The following is a 16,859-nucleotide window of genomic DNA, read 5'->3' as shown; positions in this document are numbered from 1 at the left end:
GAGACAGCTTACACTGCACTCGTTCGTCCTCTGTTAGAATATTGCTGCGCGGTGTGGGATCCTTACCAGGTGGGATTGACGGAGGACATCGAAAGGGTGCAAAAAAGGGCAGCTCGTTTTGTACTATCACGTTATAGGGGAGAGAGTGTGGCAGATATGATACACGAGTTGGGATGGAAGTCATTACAGCATAGACGTTTTTCGTCGCGGCGAGACCTTTTTACGAAATTTCAGTCACCAACTTTCTCTTCCGAATGCGAAAATATTTTGTTGAGCCCAACCTACATAGGTAGGAATGATCATCAAAATAAAATAAGAGAAATCAGAGCTCGAACAGAAAGGTTTAGGTGTTCGTTTTTCCCGCTCGTTGTTCGGGAGTGGAATAGTAGAGAGATAGTATGATTGTGGTTCGATGAACCCTCTGCCAAGCACTTAAATGTGAATTGCAGAGTAGTCATGTAGATGTAGATATAGGTGGGACTGACGGATGACATGGAAAAGTACAAAGAAGAGCAGCCCGTTTTGTATTCTCGCGAAATAGGGGAGACACAATGTATTTATCTTTTTCATGATAAAAACCAGCCAAAGACAGTACTTCTACTTACGTCATGTATCGGTTAAAAAAATGCACCCATGATGACTGATATTAGTCGAAATCGATTTGCAACAAGTTTAATAAATTATGTTTCCGCGACTGGTTGCTACATTCTTTATTATTATTACGCATGCTACTTACACCCATATATCCACATTTCCTTACAAGTCCCACTTTAGTGGCTCAAAAATGGATCTGAGCACTATGGGACTTAATTTCTGAGGTCATCAGTCCCCTAGAACTTATAATTACTTAAACCTAACTAACCTAAGGACATCACACATCCATGCCCGAGGCAGGATTCGAACCTGCGACCGTAGCGGTCTCGCGGTTCCAGACTGTAGCGCCTAGAACCGTTCGGCCACCCAGGCCCGCCCCACTTTAGTAATATTATATTGAATTATACAGGGTGTTACAAAAAGGTACGGCCAAACTTTCAGGGAACATTCCTCACACACAAATAAAGAAAATATGTTATGTGGACATGTCTCCGGAAACGCTTAATTTCCATGTTAGAGCTCATTTTAGTTTCGTCACCTACGCTTCCACCTACGCTCAATGGAGCTCGTTATCATGATTTCATACAGGATACTCTACCTGTGCTACTAGAACATGTGCCTTCACAAGTACAACACAACACGTGGTTCATGCACGATGGAGCTCCTGCGCATTTCAGTCGATGTGTTCGTACGATTCTCAACAACGGATTCGGTGACCGATGGATTGGTAGAGGCGGACCAATTCCATGGCCTCCACGCTCTCCTGACCTCAACCCTCTTGACTTTCATTTATGGGGGCATTTGAAAGCTCTTGTCTACGCAACCCCGGTACCAAATGTAGAGACTCTTCGTGCTCGTATTGTGGGCGTCTGTGATACAATACGCCATTCTCCAGGGCTGCATCAGCGTATCAGGGATTCCATGCGACGGAGGGTGGATGCATGTATCTTCGCTAACGGAGGACATTTTAAACATTTCCTGTATCAAAGCGTTTGAAGTCACTCTGTGTACGTTCTGTTGCTGTGTATTTCCACTCCATGATTAATGTGATTTGAAGAGAAGTAATAAAATGAGCTCTAACATGGAAAGTAAGCGTTTCCGGACACATGTCCACATAATATATTTTCTTTCTTTGTGTGTGAGGAATGTTTCCTGAAAGTTTGGCCGTACCTTTTTGTAACACCCTGTAGATGCACTTAGAAAAAAAGCATACAGAGGAGGTAAATGGAATTTACAACAGAATCTATGGTCCTTTAACAAACACTGTTGTCAATCTGAAATATTAGAGGGAGATGACATCACATATCTGTACTTTACTAAACGTAAGACACTAATACTTTACTCCTACTGTTGTCAATCTGAAATATTAGAGGGAGATGACATCACATATCTGTACTTTACTAAACGTAAGGCACTAATACTTTACTCCTCATTCTGTAACTGTTTACGTCAGAACTTGACCGCGGAAAACTGTTAGGGTGGGTGGAAAACTACTAAGCAGTACGTCTAGTGTGACAAACTACTCGAAAAAGAAAACATCACTGTTCTTCCCGTTTAAATATTTGTGATATTACATGTTGACTACGCGTAAATTTCAGTCTCGCTGTAGCTATGCATTTTGAAATTTGTGTGGTTGTGTGTGCAAATGAGTGTACTTCTACCAGAGAGAGCGATAATCCGAAAGCTAGTAGAAATACTGTTTCCTAAAGCTTACTCCATTCCATGACGGCCTGATTAGTACAACAACCAGTTTCCATGATTATATAAACAAACAATGCCGGTTGCAAAGTTATTTCTTTTACAAATAACGCGTTTCGCCTGGTTAAGGCTTCCGCAGATTTTCTACAAGAACAGCAAAAGCAAGAATGAAATTACACATCATTATAAATTAAAGAGCGTGGTTCTAAGCTGTGCTAAAATTTTAAAAATAAAGGTCCCGAGTTCGAGTCTCGGTCCGGCACACAGTTTTAATCTGCCAGGAAGTTTCAATTTTAAAAACTTTAAAAAAGGAAATTAGCACTCCCGAAAGGCAGTTTAAAAAAGGAAATTAACACTGATGAAAGGCTTTCATAGCTATACATATCACCGGCTGGTAGGATTCTTAGCCACAACGATGGTAACAAACCATCTAAAGCACGATCGGCCGAACAAAGTAGAATGGAAGAAATCCAATTGTGTCAACTTAAAGTGATAAAAACCGGCGATAAATGTCTCTGGACGCAACCAAAGTGAAGGAGGGGGCACAGACAAATAAAGTAACTGAGAATACCTTAAAACAGTCACGTGTAGCGCAGCATGGAGTTACGCCTACATCACATGCAAAAGGAAAACACATCAGTAAACGGTCTACTAGACGGCCACATGCAAACTTGCGTGCTGAGAAAAATCGCGTTGCCCGCGCTAGTACGGCGGTACAACAACAGAAGGCGCTAGTGGAGGTAAAACTTAAGCTAATCGAGGCCTAAGGCGACAAGAAACTTGTTGCGCACAGTTTGAGTCGTAACACGACGTCCTGTGGCTACACGAAAAGCATTATTCAACTTGGTGGCGTTGCTGTCAGGGTTCCTCCCAGCCACAATCCGTACGTAGCGGTCATCCACTGCAGTAGTAGGCCCTTGGGCGGCCTGAGGGAGGCATGTCATCGACAGTTCCTGTCTCTCTGTATCTCCATGTCCCAACGACTTCGATTTGGTTCACCCCGAGACGCCTGGACACTTCCCGTGTTGAGAGCCCTTCCTGGCACAAAGTAACAATGTGGTCTCGATCGAACCGCGGTATTGACCATCTAGGCATGGCTGAACTACAGACAACACGAGCCGTGTACCTCCTTCCTAGTTGAATGATCGGTTGTCGGACCCCCTCCGTCTAACAGGCCCTGCTCATGCTTGGTTGTTTACATCTTTGGGCGGGTTTAATGGCATCTCTGAACAATGAAATGGACTGTGTCGGTTTTACAACATCCACAGTCAACGTCTATTTTCAGGAGTTCTGGGAATCGAGGTGATGAAAAACTTTTTTTGATGTGTGTATTTTCCTTTTTCGTAATGCTCTTGTACATGTGACTTCCAGTTATAGTGTAAAAATAAGTAAATTTCAAATTATTGTGTTTAAAGAGTCAATTTTTTGTATCAAATTCTGTCATAACTCTTAACACTGAATGCATGAAGAAGTATTAATCACATCTTTGTTTTGGTTTGTTCTTCATAACAAATATCACTGGGTACTTTTTGACTGGTTACATTTCCCATTTGACACTACATCTTTTGTGCATGGATACCTCCTTGTTTCTGTATGTGTTTAGAAATTTTGATAGGACAGTAATTATATGGATTCTCACAATGATGTGATATGCTATGACATGTGACTAATCTTTGTAACCATTGGCTTATAAACCCTGCGTAAAAGTGATTAGACCTCGTACGTTTCTAGTTGCTTGACGCATTGTTTTAGTGTATACAGATCCTGTGATAACGGTGAAAACCAGAACCGGTAGCTTCATTAAAAGACAGTTAACCAGCTGTGTATCACGCATTTAAAAAAACTTTGCATCTAATTTAACAAATAAGCTTTAAATACAAGACCAATAAAACGCAAAGAAAAATTGTGAATGTATAGAAAGAAAGGAAATATTTTCACTCACTCAGTATTTCACTCACACAGTATTGTCATAGTGTACTTTATTTTTCTCATACACACACACACACACACAAACACAAACACAAACACACAAACACAATAAGGGAATTTGAGGAGATACAGTCAGCATATGCTTGTACGTCTTTATTATATTGACAAGCTCCATTACAATAAATACTTAACGGCGAATCGTAAAGGACATTTTAAACCATACGTTTTGTCTCATTTTGCTGTTGCTACTTTTTTTCGATTTCGTACTACACAATGGAAATAAAATAGTAATAAAATATAAAGTTGACACTAGTTCGGTACAATAATTCAAAATATAAAAAAATCTCATAGCTATATCTAAAAATTAATATCTTCAGGGGACGTTGCAATGGAACACACTATTAAAGTAGATCATTTAAGAAGGGAGTACTGTGATGGAAGTCGACGGTGGATCAAAATACTGGATGAGATTCGAATCCGTTCACCAGTACAGTTCCAGGCCACTAGACAAGTTCTTCCTAAGGTTTCTGTGAAAATATGAACTATCATTCTCTGTTAAAGTTATCAGACACTTTCCATCCACAAGGAGACAACAGACTGTAGCAAACCCTTTAACGATGATTGCAATCAAGATTAATACTACACTACCGGTGTAAAAAGTAACTACACCATACTTGTGGGAGGTAAGGTCAGCTGCTCCACAATAAAACAGTAAGCAGAACGAGAAGAAAGGAGAATAAGACAGAATCATAGATCTTCTGTTCCCTTGAGGATGGAAACGTGTGCCATACAAGTACAATAAAAATGGACATACAAGAGTCAGTGAATTTTGGACGTATTTGCATATAGTGTATTTGGAACAATTTTACTAATTTCATTATTACTTTGCAAGCTTGCAAATGATGTTTTTCGAATAAATTCACTCTCATTTATTGCTTTGCAAGCTTGCAGATAATGTATCTGGAACACATTCACTCACTAACTTACTGCTTTGCAAGCCAGCAAGTGGTTTATTTGGAATACATTTACCTACAGTGATATCATTTTGAAATCTTGCAATTAGTGTAATGCAAGAATACATTTCACTGTATAGCTAAAGGCGCTGAATCTGAAGAGAAACGTAGACGGCACACGATATAAAGAACAGAGTGCACATGGAGAAACTTCACTTGTGGACAGATTTATTTTAAAATCTAAGCTGAAAATAGTTTGTGACCTGATATTAAACAATCACAGTGATGTGACAAGTGTTACTCATTGAAACCTATGTACGGATAAGCAAACAAGAAGTTCGGAATGAGTTTGTTTAGCTTTGCTTTCTGGGGATTGTCAGTTGCAGAAGAGCATCATGGACCGTGGGAAGCAGTAAAAAAGCAATTCGAACTGGCAGAGACGTGGATATGGAGAAACCGTATGCATAATAAAATAAGAAAATATAAGAAAAATTAAGAGTGAAAAGTCGGTATGTAACTATATGACACCAAATGCAAACTACTTTGATGTCAATATAGTAGTTCCATCGAGAAGATATTTTAGATGAATAGTCAAATAAGTGAACAAGCTGTGGCAAGTGTGGTCATATAGTGGAAATGATGAGGAAAATGGAAAACTTTATTCTCTTCCAAGAAGTGTCGCAGTTCGTGGTTATGATGACTAAATGAAATGCTATGGGAAAATCACGGGAGTCCATCTATTTTCGGTTCAGAACATAGTTTAAGCAGGTATAAAAGACGTTGGGTCGATGTCAAAATTAGTTGTAAGGTGAGAAGTTCCATGTGAATGTCTTGCTGTCACAAACAGCCCACATCGTCACCTTTTCGGCGGCAATGACAAGAGGAGTTGTTCCACTGCGGCGTAACCGTGATGTGTCAAAGAGGTTGACCCTAACATAGGTTCCACATCTACATACAAATCGAGGCTGTATCGTTTTTCACGAATGGCCCCCATGCTGAGTCCTGTCACATGTGAAATAGTGCGGTGTACCTAAACTGTAGTGTTGTGTAGTATGGAATGGTAAACTCAACTGGGTCGCACTTAATGCGTCTGGATCACGCATGAGTGCATGCCGCACACGTCACAACAGCTAAAAAAATACGATTTTCGTTCTTCATAATGTCGGATACCGTCGTTATTAGGAAGTTTTGCCTTCTCTTTCCTCTCATTGACTAGCATTCGAGATCAGATACTTCGGAATGGCCAAGTGACGTGAAACAGTAGACAGGCATTATCAGGGTGGACATACTTTGAGAAACACAAAGGGCGTTCAATAAGTAATGCAACACACTTTTTTCTCAGCCATTTTCGGTTGAAAAGCGCGCAATTTGTAGTGGTACATTGTGGAATATTCCCGGTTCAGATCCTATAGTTTTATTACGTCATGAGAGTGGTGCCCTATACGTAGCCTTCGAAATGGCGTCTATATTGGAGGTGTGTTCCAAGCACAGAGCTGTCATTGAGTTTCTTTTGGCGGAAAAACAGAGTATCGCGATATTCATAGGCACTTGTACAATGCCTACAGAGACCTACCAATGATCAAAAGCACGGTGAGACGTCGGGCCGGAGGTCTGCCACCAACGCAACAAGACGGCGCAGACCTGTCCGATCTCCTGCGTGCCGACCGGCGGCACACAGTTGTGACTCCTGCAGTGTTGGAACGTGCGGACACTCTCACTCTCACGGATCACGGTCAACCACCTCGCTGTTCCACACTACGTCTCTGATGGTAGTCCCGACACCCTCGACCACCAGTTGCGATACTCAAAGTTGTGTGCCCGCTAGTTTTTTTGCCAGCTAACAGAAGACCATAGAGAGCAATGAAGGACATTCTGTGAGGGATTGCTTGTGCGTTACGAGGCTGATCGTGACAATTTTTTGTCGAACATCGTCACAGGCGATGAAACATGGGTTCATCTCCACGAACGGGAAATATAATGATAATCCATGGAGTGGTCAACCGCCTCTCCTCAGAAGAAGAAGTTCGAGGCAGCATCCTCAGCTGGTAATGTCATGGCAACGGTCTCCTGAGGCTCTGAAAGTGTTTTTCTGTTTGATATCCTCCCCCATGGTGCAACGACCAACTCGAAAGTGCACTGTGTGACCATCGGGAAATTGGAGAAACGACTTCAGCGTGTTAGTTGCCACAAAAATGCAAACTGACTCCTCCATAACAATGCCTCTCGCAAGTGTATGCTCCAGAGACGATCTCACGAAGTTTTACTGGATTGTTATTCCTCATCCATCCTACAGCCCACATCTCACCCCTTCCGACATCCATCTGTTTGGGCTAATGAAGGATGCACTCTGGGAACCAGTACTTGCATGATAGGAACGGTGTGTGTGTGGGGGGGGGGGAGGGGGGGGGGGCTACTGATGCAGCAAAACGTTGGCTCTGACGTCGAGGAATAGAGTGATACCATGCGGGTATACAGTAAGGTGGCATAAGGCAGTCGCATTGAATTATGCTGAAGTATAGGGTCTTGTACTGTAGGCAGAACAGTGCGGAATAATATGGTGTATTGGAAACCTGAATAAAACCAACCTGCTTTTAGAAAAAAAATGGTGCATTAGTTATTAAACGCCGCTCATACATAGTGGAGGCATATGATGGAAACATTCGGGCAACAGCCTTGCAGCAATGGATACACCGGTTCCCGTCAGATCACCGAAGTTAAGCGCTGTCGGGTGTGGCCGGTACTTGGATGGGTGACCATCCAAGCCGCCATGCGCTGTTGCCGTTTTTCGGGGTGCACTCAGCCTAGTGATGCCAATTGAGGAGCAACTCGACCTAATAGTAGCGGCACCGGTTAGAGAAAACCATCGTAACGACCGGGAGAGCGGTGTGTAGACCACAAGCCCCTCCAACACGCATCCTCATCTGAGGATGATACGGCGGTCGGATGGTCCCGAAGTGCCCCTTGTGGCCTGAAGACAAAGTGCCTTTTTATGTTCTATTTCAATTTTTCGAGGCCATTATTCAAAGTGACTGATAAATAATTCTCACCACATTAAATAAAATAATTTCAAATAGCCAGGCAGCCTATTAATCGTGTGTTGTCGCCATCGCAATCGAGGTGAATGCTATCTATGAACTTACGACCGAATGATATACAGCTGCAGAAGATGAAAACTGAACTGATAGAAGATTTGCGCATGTCTGTGAACTGTACATGTCGACATACAACGTCCATGTGAAATGTCTTGCTGTCACAAACAGCCCACATCGTCACCTTTTCGGCGGCAATAACAAGAGGAGTTTGCTGCACTGCGGCAAAACCGTGATGTGTTAAAGAGGTTCATATGGTACAGCATTATCTACAAGTCCCTGCTGATCGACCTTAATAGTAGAAACACAGAGATTCTGTAATTTTTTCATAATGGAGGGCCACAGGCATAATATATTTCTTTAAAGTCACTATCGATATTAGACTGTTTTTTATTTGCAGTGTTACATTTACACGATTATGATTTCGGCTTCAAAGTGCCATTGTCAAGTGTTTTAATTGTAGGCACTGTATAACAGTTAGAACACTTGATAATGGCACTTTGAAGCCGAAATCATGATCGCGTAAGTGTAACACTGCAAATAAAAAATAGTCTAATGGCGGTACTGACTTTAAAGACAGAGATTCAATACAAAAATCAGAATTAAACGTAAGCTAAAAAATAAACGTAACCTAACGAGACGTGATGGTATGAGTTTCCCGCCTGTCAGTGGTAAAGGAAGTGATGGAAGAGTTGGCAGTATATGATTATGTATGGAATGTTCCAGAAATGACTTCATGGCGAAATGGTGCATTATCGAGGTGAGTTGTTAATACACGCTAAAGGACAGTTTTTTGTTTGTTTTTTTTGGTTGACGTGTCTACAGTGTTCGCCACTGTTTATTTGGGCGCCCCCGCTCAGCGCTTAATGGGCGCCGCATGTTTTGCATTCAGAGTGCGGCCGGCTGCAACAGGTGGATCGGAAGCCAGCAGGCGCGCGAGGCACGTCCTCGCGCTGTATGCCGGGGTCCCGGGTTCACACCTCCTCGGCGTCGCTCACCTTCTCCGCCTCGGCCAGCGGTGCCTTCTTCTCCTTCGCTGGCTCTTCGTCCATCATGCGCTGCCTCTCCGCGTCTCGGCGTCTCTGAGGAAACACAAAGACGCCGACATTTATAAACATTACACTAACCACACAGGACATTCGTGAATTTACTAATTACATGGAAGTTTTCTCTCTGATGGGCCCGCAGCACATATCACGCCAAAGAACAATATATAAAAATGAACTCAGAATGAAAAGGCCTGAGAAGGCCCAACGGGACCGACCGGACACCGTGTCATCCGGCCGTACGTGACTTCAAAGACCGGAGCCGCTACTTCTCAGTCAAGTAGCTCCTCAGTTTGCCTCACAAGGGCTGAATGCACCCCCCCCCCCCTTTACCAACAGCAATCGGCAGACCGGATGATCACCCATCATCGAACTACTAGCCCAGCCCGACAGCGTTAACTTCGAATATATATACTCCTGGAAATTGAAATAAGAACACCGTGTATTCATTGTCCCAGGAAGGGGAAACTTTATTGACACATTCCTGGGGTCAGATACATCACATTGACAGAACCACAGGCACATAGACACAGGCAACAGAGCATGCACAATGTCGGCACTAGTACAGTGTATATCCACCTTTCGCAGCAATGCAGGCTGCTATTCTCCCATGGAGACGATCGTAGAGATGCTGGATGTAGTCCTGTGGAACCGCTTGCCATGCCATTTCCACCTGGCGCCTCAGTTGGACCAGCGTTCGTGCTGGACGTGCAGACCGCGTGAGACGACGCTTCATCCAGTCCCAAACATGCTCAATGGGGGACAGATCCGGAGATCTTGCTGGCCAGGGTAGTTGACTTACACCTTCTAGAGCACGTTGGGTGGCACGGGATACATGCGGACGTGCATTGTCCTGTTGGAACAGCAAGTTCCCTTGCCGGTCTAGCAATGGTAGAACGATGGGTTCGATGACGGTTTGGATGTACCGTGCACTATTCAGTGTCCCCTCGACGATCACCAGAGGTGTACGGCCAGTGTAGGAGATCGCTCCTCACACCATGATGCCGGGTGTTGGCCCTGTGTGCCTCGGTCGTATGCAGTCCTGATTGTGGCGCTCACCTGCACGGCGCCAAACACGCGTACGACCATCATTGGCACCAAGGCAGAAGCGACTCTCATCGCTGAAGACGACACGTCTCCATTCGTCCCTCCATTCACGCCTGTCGCGACACCACTGGAGGCGGGCTGCACGATGTTGGGGCGTGAGCGGAAGACGGCCTAACGGAGTGCGTGACCGTAGCCCAGCTTCATGGAGACGGTTGCGAATGGTCCTCGCCGATACCCCAGGAGCAACAGTGTCCCTAATTTGCTGGGAATGTCAGTGCGGTCCCCTACGGCCACTGCGTAGGATCCTACGGTCTTGGCGTGCATTCGTGCGTCGCTGCGGTCCGGTCCCAGGTCGACGGGCACGTGCACCTTCCGCCGACCACTGGCGACAACATCGATGTACTGTGGAGACCTCACGCCCCACGTGTTGAGCAATTCGGCGGTACGTCCACCCGGCCTCCCGCATGCCCACTATACGCCCTCGCTCACAGTCCGTCAACTGCACATACGGTTCACGTCCACGCTGTCGCGGCGTGCTACCAGTGTTGAAGACTGCGATGGAGCTCCGTATGCCACGGCAATCTGGCTGACACTGACGGCGGCGGTGCACAAATGCTGCGCAGCTAGCGCCATTCGACGGCCAACATCGCGGTTCCTGGTGTGTCCGCTGTGACGTGCGTGTGATCATTGCTTGTACAGCCCTCTCGCAGTGCCCGGAGCAAGTATGGTGGGTCTGACACACCGGTGTCAATGTGTGGTAATGATCCAAACAAACAGAAAGAAAGGTTCATCCTTAGCAAGAAGCCATATGCTTGAATATTTCTGGTATCTCAACTGCATATTTTTCAGCACTCGTTTAACTTTAGGACTCTGTATCGCAGAAGGAACAAAAATGGACTTGTACCACTATTGAAATAACCCTTTCATATATACTCTCACTATCGCTCAAAAGTTTGCGAACGTCCTGAAACTAAGATAAAGAAATGCTAGTTATTAGATTCAAAGCTAGTTATCAGATTCCAACACGATTCAGCTATATTGCTTCCCCAGTGTCATGCTCAATATAACGTGTAAGAGTAGTGCTCCACTTTTTAAACAAATTTAAATCGCCCAAAACACAACTTTCCGTTGATATGCTGCTCATCTTCCACGCATAGAATTCCGCTAATTTTGTACTATGGTGGCAACATATTATCTTTCCTCGCCCGATGGCGTTCATAGAAATAAACAAATAGCACGGTTACATGTAGGAAAAGGGCACGTAGTTATGCACGAGATATCAAAAAGTAGACTTCGGTGAGTGTTCAGTGGAAACACCGATAATGGGATGAAGACAGGAGCTTCCAACAGAAAATGTTCTGAAATTGTGTTTTTACGTGCAGCCGGTCTTACCGTGCGACAAATAGCACATCAAGAACGTATTTCCTTCAGACGTGTCCATTATACCTTGCAGAGACATGCGGATACTGGCCAGAATATGGACTGACCTCGAAATGGCAGGCCGAAACACGCATCAAAAAGTGCTGACAAATGTATATTAATCACAAGTAAACGTAATCACTTCAAAATACCGCCAGTTTTAGCAGCACAGCTCAACCACAACAAGAAAAAGTGGATGAGTGTCAGCACTTTAAATGACGTCTTCAGGCAGTGAACCTTAACGGGCGTGTGGCGCCTAAGGAACTATTATTGACGCCTGTTAATAGAGAGAACAGGCTACACTGGACAAGAAAACGTGAAAGTTGGACACTTTTCACTGACGAATACCAGTTTGAGGTTACTGGCACAAAGCGACGCAAGATTGTTCGCCGGTTGCCAGGCGAAAGAATGTTACGCGAAAGTGGTATCTCCAACATTAAAGCATGAAAGGGGTTCCTTCTTGGTTTGGAGATATTTTGGAGGCGGTAAGACTGGTGATCTTGTACAAATAAATGGAACAATGAAGAAAGAGAATTACCATCACATTCTACAGTATCATGCAAAGCTATGTGGAAGACGTTTGATTGGCGAGGAATTCGTCCTACAGCAAGAAAACGACCCTAAACTCACTTCAAAACTTGTAGATCGTATTTCTCAACTTTCAGAAAAAAGGTGGAAATGAAAAATATGATCTCGCCGCCCCAATCGCCCGTCTGTAGTCCTGTTCAACTGATTAGGGATCACTTGGATAGAGCAGTCAAATCAAGGCCTGTTAGCAACGTTTATCACCTCTGGACCCTACTACAAGAGGAATGGCGGAATATATATATATATATATATATATATATATATATATATATATATATATATATACTCCGCCATAGCCGGTCCCAAGCCCGGTTGAAAAAGGAGGAGGGGGAGGAGTAACACCTCATAAAAAAACCTTGGCTCATCTGGCCCGGGTGACAGTACCTCGTGAGGGGCCCCTTGCCAGGGACACGGTGAAAACCTCAACTGCCGTGAAGGCGGAGATGAAGATCATCGGTACGGCGGAACTGGCGGAAGAGGCAACCTTGCTTTTTGGGATACTATAAAAGCTTTCGTCCAAGGTTATTTGGACAAAGGGCACGACGGTTCCACAGGTTAGTGGCGGTAACCCTACAGCGTCTGTTCCACGTGTTAGTGGCGGCTGATCTAAAAAACACAGAAGTGGAACTCTGAGCTTAACCAGGCTGAAATCTTAATTTCAGTCACAAACCCAGTCCAATTAAATCAACATGGATACAGCACCTTCAAAGACAAATTACCCCAGTGGGTCAAATCCCACGGTTGAAAAACCGCAAGTGGTCTATTCGGATTCTGGGGAGACCACAGAAGTGTGTATGGAGGTAAATTATATGGAAGGCCAACAAATGTTGATTACGCGTGGTCTTAAGTGATCCATCCGCGAAGAAGATATATATATATTACTTCCAGAGTTTTTGCTGCAATTGACTATTTACTTCACGACAGGCTCATTTCGGAATGTTTTGTCATTTTCAAGCGATCGTACAATGATAATACCATTTTTTTCTAATATTATACGACAAAAGTACATTGTTTACGCCTATTTTGGTACTGTATTCTGTACAACAAATGCTACAATATACAAACATGTGATACAAGAATGTAAGGCTTAACTCTCTATTAACAAGCTTTTAAGTTTATGTTTCAAAACAGTATAATTTAAAAGTATAAGGCTCAGGTGTATATTAGTAGCTTTGGCTTTACATCAGCTGTTATGACATGTATTAAAATGTTGCATCCTGGAGCATCTTTTTGATTATCTCTCAGGTATTCTTGTATTTTACACCGGACTAAAAGGTGGAAATTTCACAGTACGATTCGTGGAACACACCTGAGACTGCGGGAGCAATCAGTCTACATGTTACATGGTTCTACAAAAACGAAACCACAACACGATAAAAATTTTGCAAAAACAGACATAATGTCTGATGGGATAACCGCAATCAGTGGTTTTACAGTGTTATTTATAATCCGTCTTGATTGCATAAAATGTTTATTCAGATGACCGGTTTCGGTTCCTCTAGAACCATCTTCAGATCTACAGTTTCGGTTACAGGAGTAACCCGTCCACACGCAGCAACCTTCATATGCTGCGTGTTGCTGTGTGTGTGTGTGTGTGTGGATGGGGTTCTCCTGCACCCGAAATTACAGATCTGAAGATGGTTCTAGAGGAACCGAAACCGGTCATGTGAATACACATTTTATGCAATCAAGACGGATTACAAGTAACATTACAATAAAAATTCTACATAGAATACTCAAACGACCTACAATCAATACTTTCGAAGAATTGAAGTCTACATCCACACAAATGTGTACACAACCAAATTTTAATGAAGAAAAAACACTAAAACATAAATAATGTTTGCTTAATTTTATTGATACTCTAAAAGAAAGAGCTAGAAATTCAAACGTCTCATGACACATAAAAACAGTATTGTAATATACTTATCACTGCTGATTTTCAATGAATAAACTGCACTATGAACATATAAATATCACTCCAGAGAGCTGACAAACAAATAAGATATTGTAATTCTTCAGGCTTTCCCGGCGATCTAATGACATCTTGGGTTGTCGGGTGTCCTGCTGTATTTCAGCGTTGTACTTGCACGATATTTCGGTAGCGTAACTCGTTACCTTCATCAGATGTGACCTGAGACTACTCCTCGAGTGGACCTGGTCCAGTATTTACGCCTGTGGTATTCCCCCTTCACCAGGCGCTCCCTCTGCGGTCCGCACCCGCTCGCAGTGAGCATCCCACAACATAAGGCGTTGAGTTGGCGCTGCATGCCTCGTGCGAATGCAGTCACTATGATTCCGCTCCTCTTGTCTGCGGCGAACAAAAATGAGGCCATCATTTTCACACAAACAGAACCTGGGTTCGTCCGAAAACACTATCTGATGCCATTCCTCTCCCCAGTGACGTCGTTCCATACACCATTGTCGTGGAGCATGTTTCTGCACATGAGTGAAAGGCGGGCAGAGATTGGATGACGTGCATGTAACCCAAGCTGTCACCCTTGATAGTGTACGATGTGTTGCACGGTTCCACTGTTGCGCCAGGGTCGAGGAGGACACAGACCTGCCCTGCAATGGCATTCAGGCAAGGTGTTGATCTTCTCGTGGTCTGGGTGGTGCGACCTGACCCCTTCACATCGTGTGCTACGGCCTTCCTTGAACAATTCTGCACAAACCCCACACCCATTCCACTTCCGAAAGTCTTCGTCTCACACGAGCAGAAATTTCCCGGATGGATGCATCACATTCTCTCATGCCAATAATGCGCCCTCTTTCATACTCACTGATTTGACGGTGTCTTGTGCGCATGTGTTTGCGAGGGATCTTGCACGTCTGCTCAAGTCACAGTGATCCATTACCTTCGGTTCATAGTGACAACGCGAGCCGCAAGCACATTTTATTGGTAGGTTGTTGACCTAGAATCCACTGGCCAACATGGTTCAAGTGTTAATCATTTCTGCAGAACACGCTAACTATATGTCCTCTGAATATGAACGTGCTATCTTTAGTCGTTCAAGATGTTCTGTTTTTATTGTGAACATGAGTATAAGGCGTGACCCGACTATTTTCTTTTTACGAGTATAATTGTGGATCCATACCCGTACCACGCAGTGTGTGGCCTTGTCCCTAACATTTACGACCTCATATCTCGTGAGCTCGTGGTCTCTTCTCGTGAGGTTTAATTTCATATTGTGCTCCGCTATCGCGTAACTTCACTTTTTTTAGCGATCAGTGTAGCAGGGTCGTTCAATAAGTAATGAACAACATTTTTTTTTAAAAAAAAAGCCGTTAATACACATAGACAAACGTCCTTGTTGGTACTTCACATTTGATGTTTGTTCTGTGCGCCGGTGAAGTTTCGAACCGTTCCAGCAGGTCGCAGAGCCGTAGAACAGCGTCAAAATGGGTCTGCATACGACTCACGTTACAAGCTGCGTGCTGTTGTTGAATTCTTGTGTGCAGAAAAAGAAGGAGTGATGAACATCCATAAACGTTTGCGTGCAGTGTATGTCCATTCTACAGTTGGCAGGAGTACAGTTGAGCGATGGGTAAAGAAAGTTACGGCTCCAGGAAGTGCAGAAACACAGCTCGATGATCAGCCACGCTCGGGACGTCCTGTCACAGCCACTGCTCCAGTTATGTTGAATCGTGTGGACACCATTATGCGCCCCTACTGGAGCATCCAACACGACAGTTGGCTCTACAGTTGTCGATCAGCATCGGAAATGCTTCTGGAATGATCGAGACTCTCGGATATTCAAAGAGGTGCTCACGATGGGTTCCACGAATGCTCACAGCGGACCACAAGATTCAAAGAAAGGCCATTTTATCTCAGTTGGTGGAGTGTTTTGAGATCGATGGAGAAGCCTTTCTGTAACGGATCGCGGGACGAAAGCTGGGTGCACGACTTTACGCCGGAAACAAAACGGCAGTCCATGGAGTGGTATCATCCTCAATCAGCACAAAAGAAGAAATCCAAGACAACTCCCTCTGCCGGAAAAGTCGTGCTGACAGTCTTCTGCGATTGTGATGGCGTCATTCTCGAAGATGTGATGCCAAGAGGGTCAACCATCACTTCAGAGGCAATCGTGAAGACAGAATAAACTCCACAACACTTTCCGACAAGTTCCATCGGACAAGAAACCACCACAGAAATCTTCCTCCAACACAATAATGCACGCCCACACACTAGTCTGAGAACACAGGAACACATCCCCAAATTGGGTTGGACATCAGTGCGACATCCACCCTGCAGTCCAGACCTGGCACCCTCCGACTTTCGTTTCGTTGGGCCACTAAAAGATTCTCTGCGAGGAACACACATTGAAGATGGCGAGACTGTCCGTCATGCACTGAAAACATGGCTATGCCTACAGGACAAGAGTTTTTACCACCAGGGTATACATGCTCTTCCACAACGTTGCCGTACGGCAATAGAACGTGATGGAGACTACGTAGAAAAACAGAAGATGGACATGTTGACGTATATCATCAGC

At 44.2% G+C, this 16,859-nt stretch overlaps 1 protein-coding gene across 1 annotated transcript in view; it reads right to left on the bottom strand.

Annotated features, from left to right (window-relative positions):
• Window positions 1-4,480: 4,480 nt before the first annotated feature.
• LOC126293272 (uncharacterized) overlaps window positions 4,481-16,859 on the bottom strand; it is a 144,899-nt gene continuing 132,520 nt past the window's right edge. Inside the window, exon 9 of the mRNA XM_049986395.1 lies at window positions 4,481-9,345. Within this exon, the coding sequence (XP_049842352.1) occupies window positions 9,238-9,345 (108 nt within the window). The 3' untranslated portion in view covers window positions 4,481-9,237. The remainder of the gene's footprint in view (window positions 9,346-16,859) is intronic.

The sequence above is a fragment of the Schistocerca gregaria genome, chromosome 10, assembly GCF_023897955.1.
Source record: "Schistocerca gregaria isolate iqSchGreg1 chromosome 10, iqSchGreg1.2, whole genome shotgun sequence".
NCBI lineage: Eukaryota > Metazoa > Arthropoda > Insecta > Orthoptera > Acrididae > Schistocerca > Schistocerca gregaria.
This window is presented reverse-complemented; position numbering and strand designations above follow the sequence as displayed.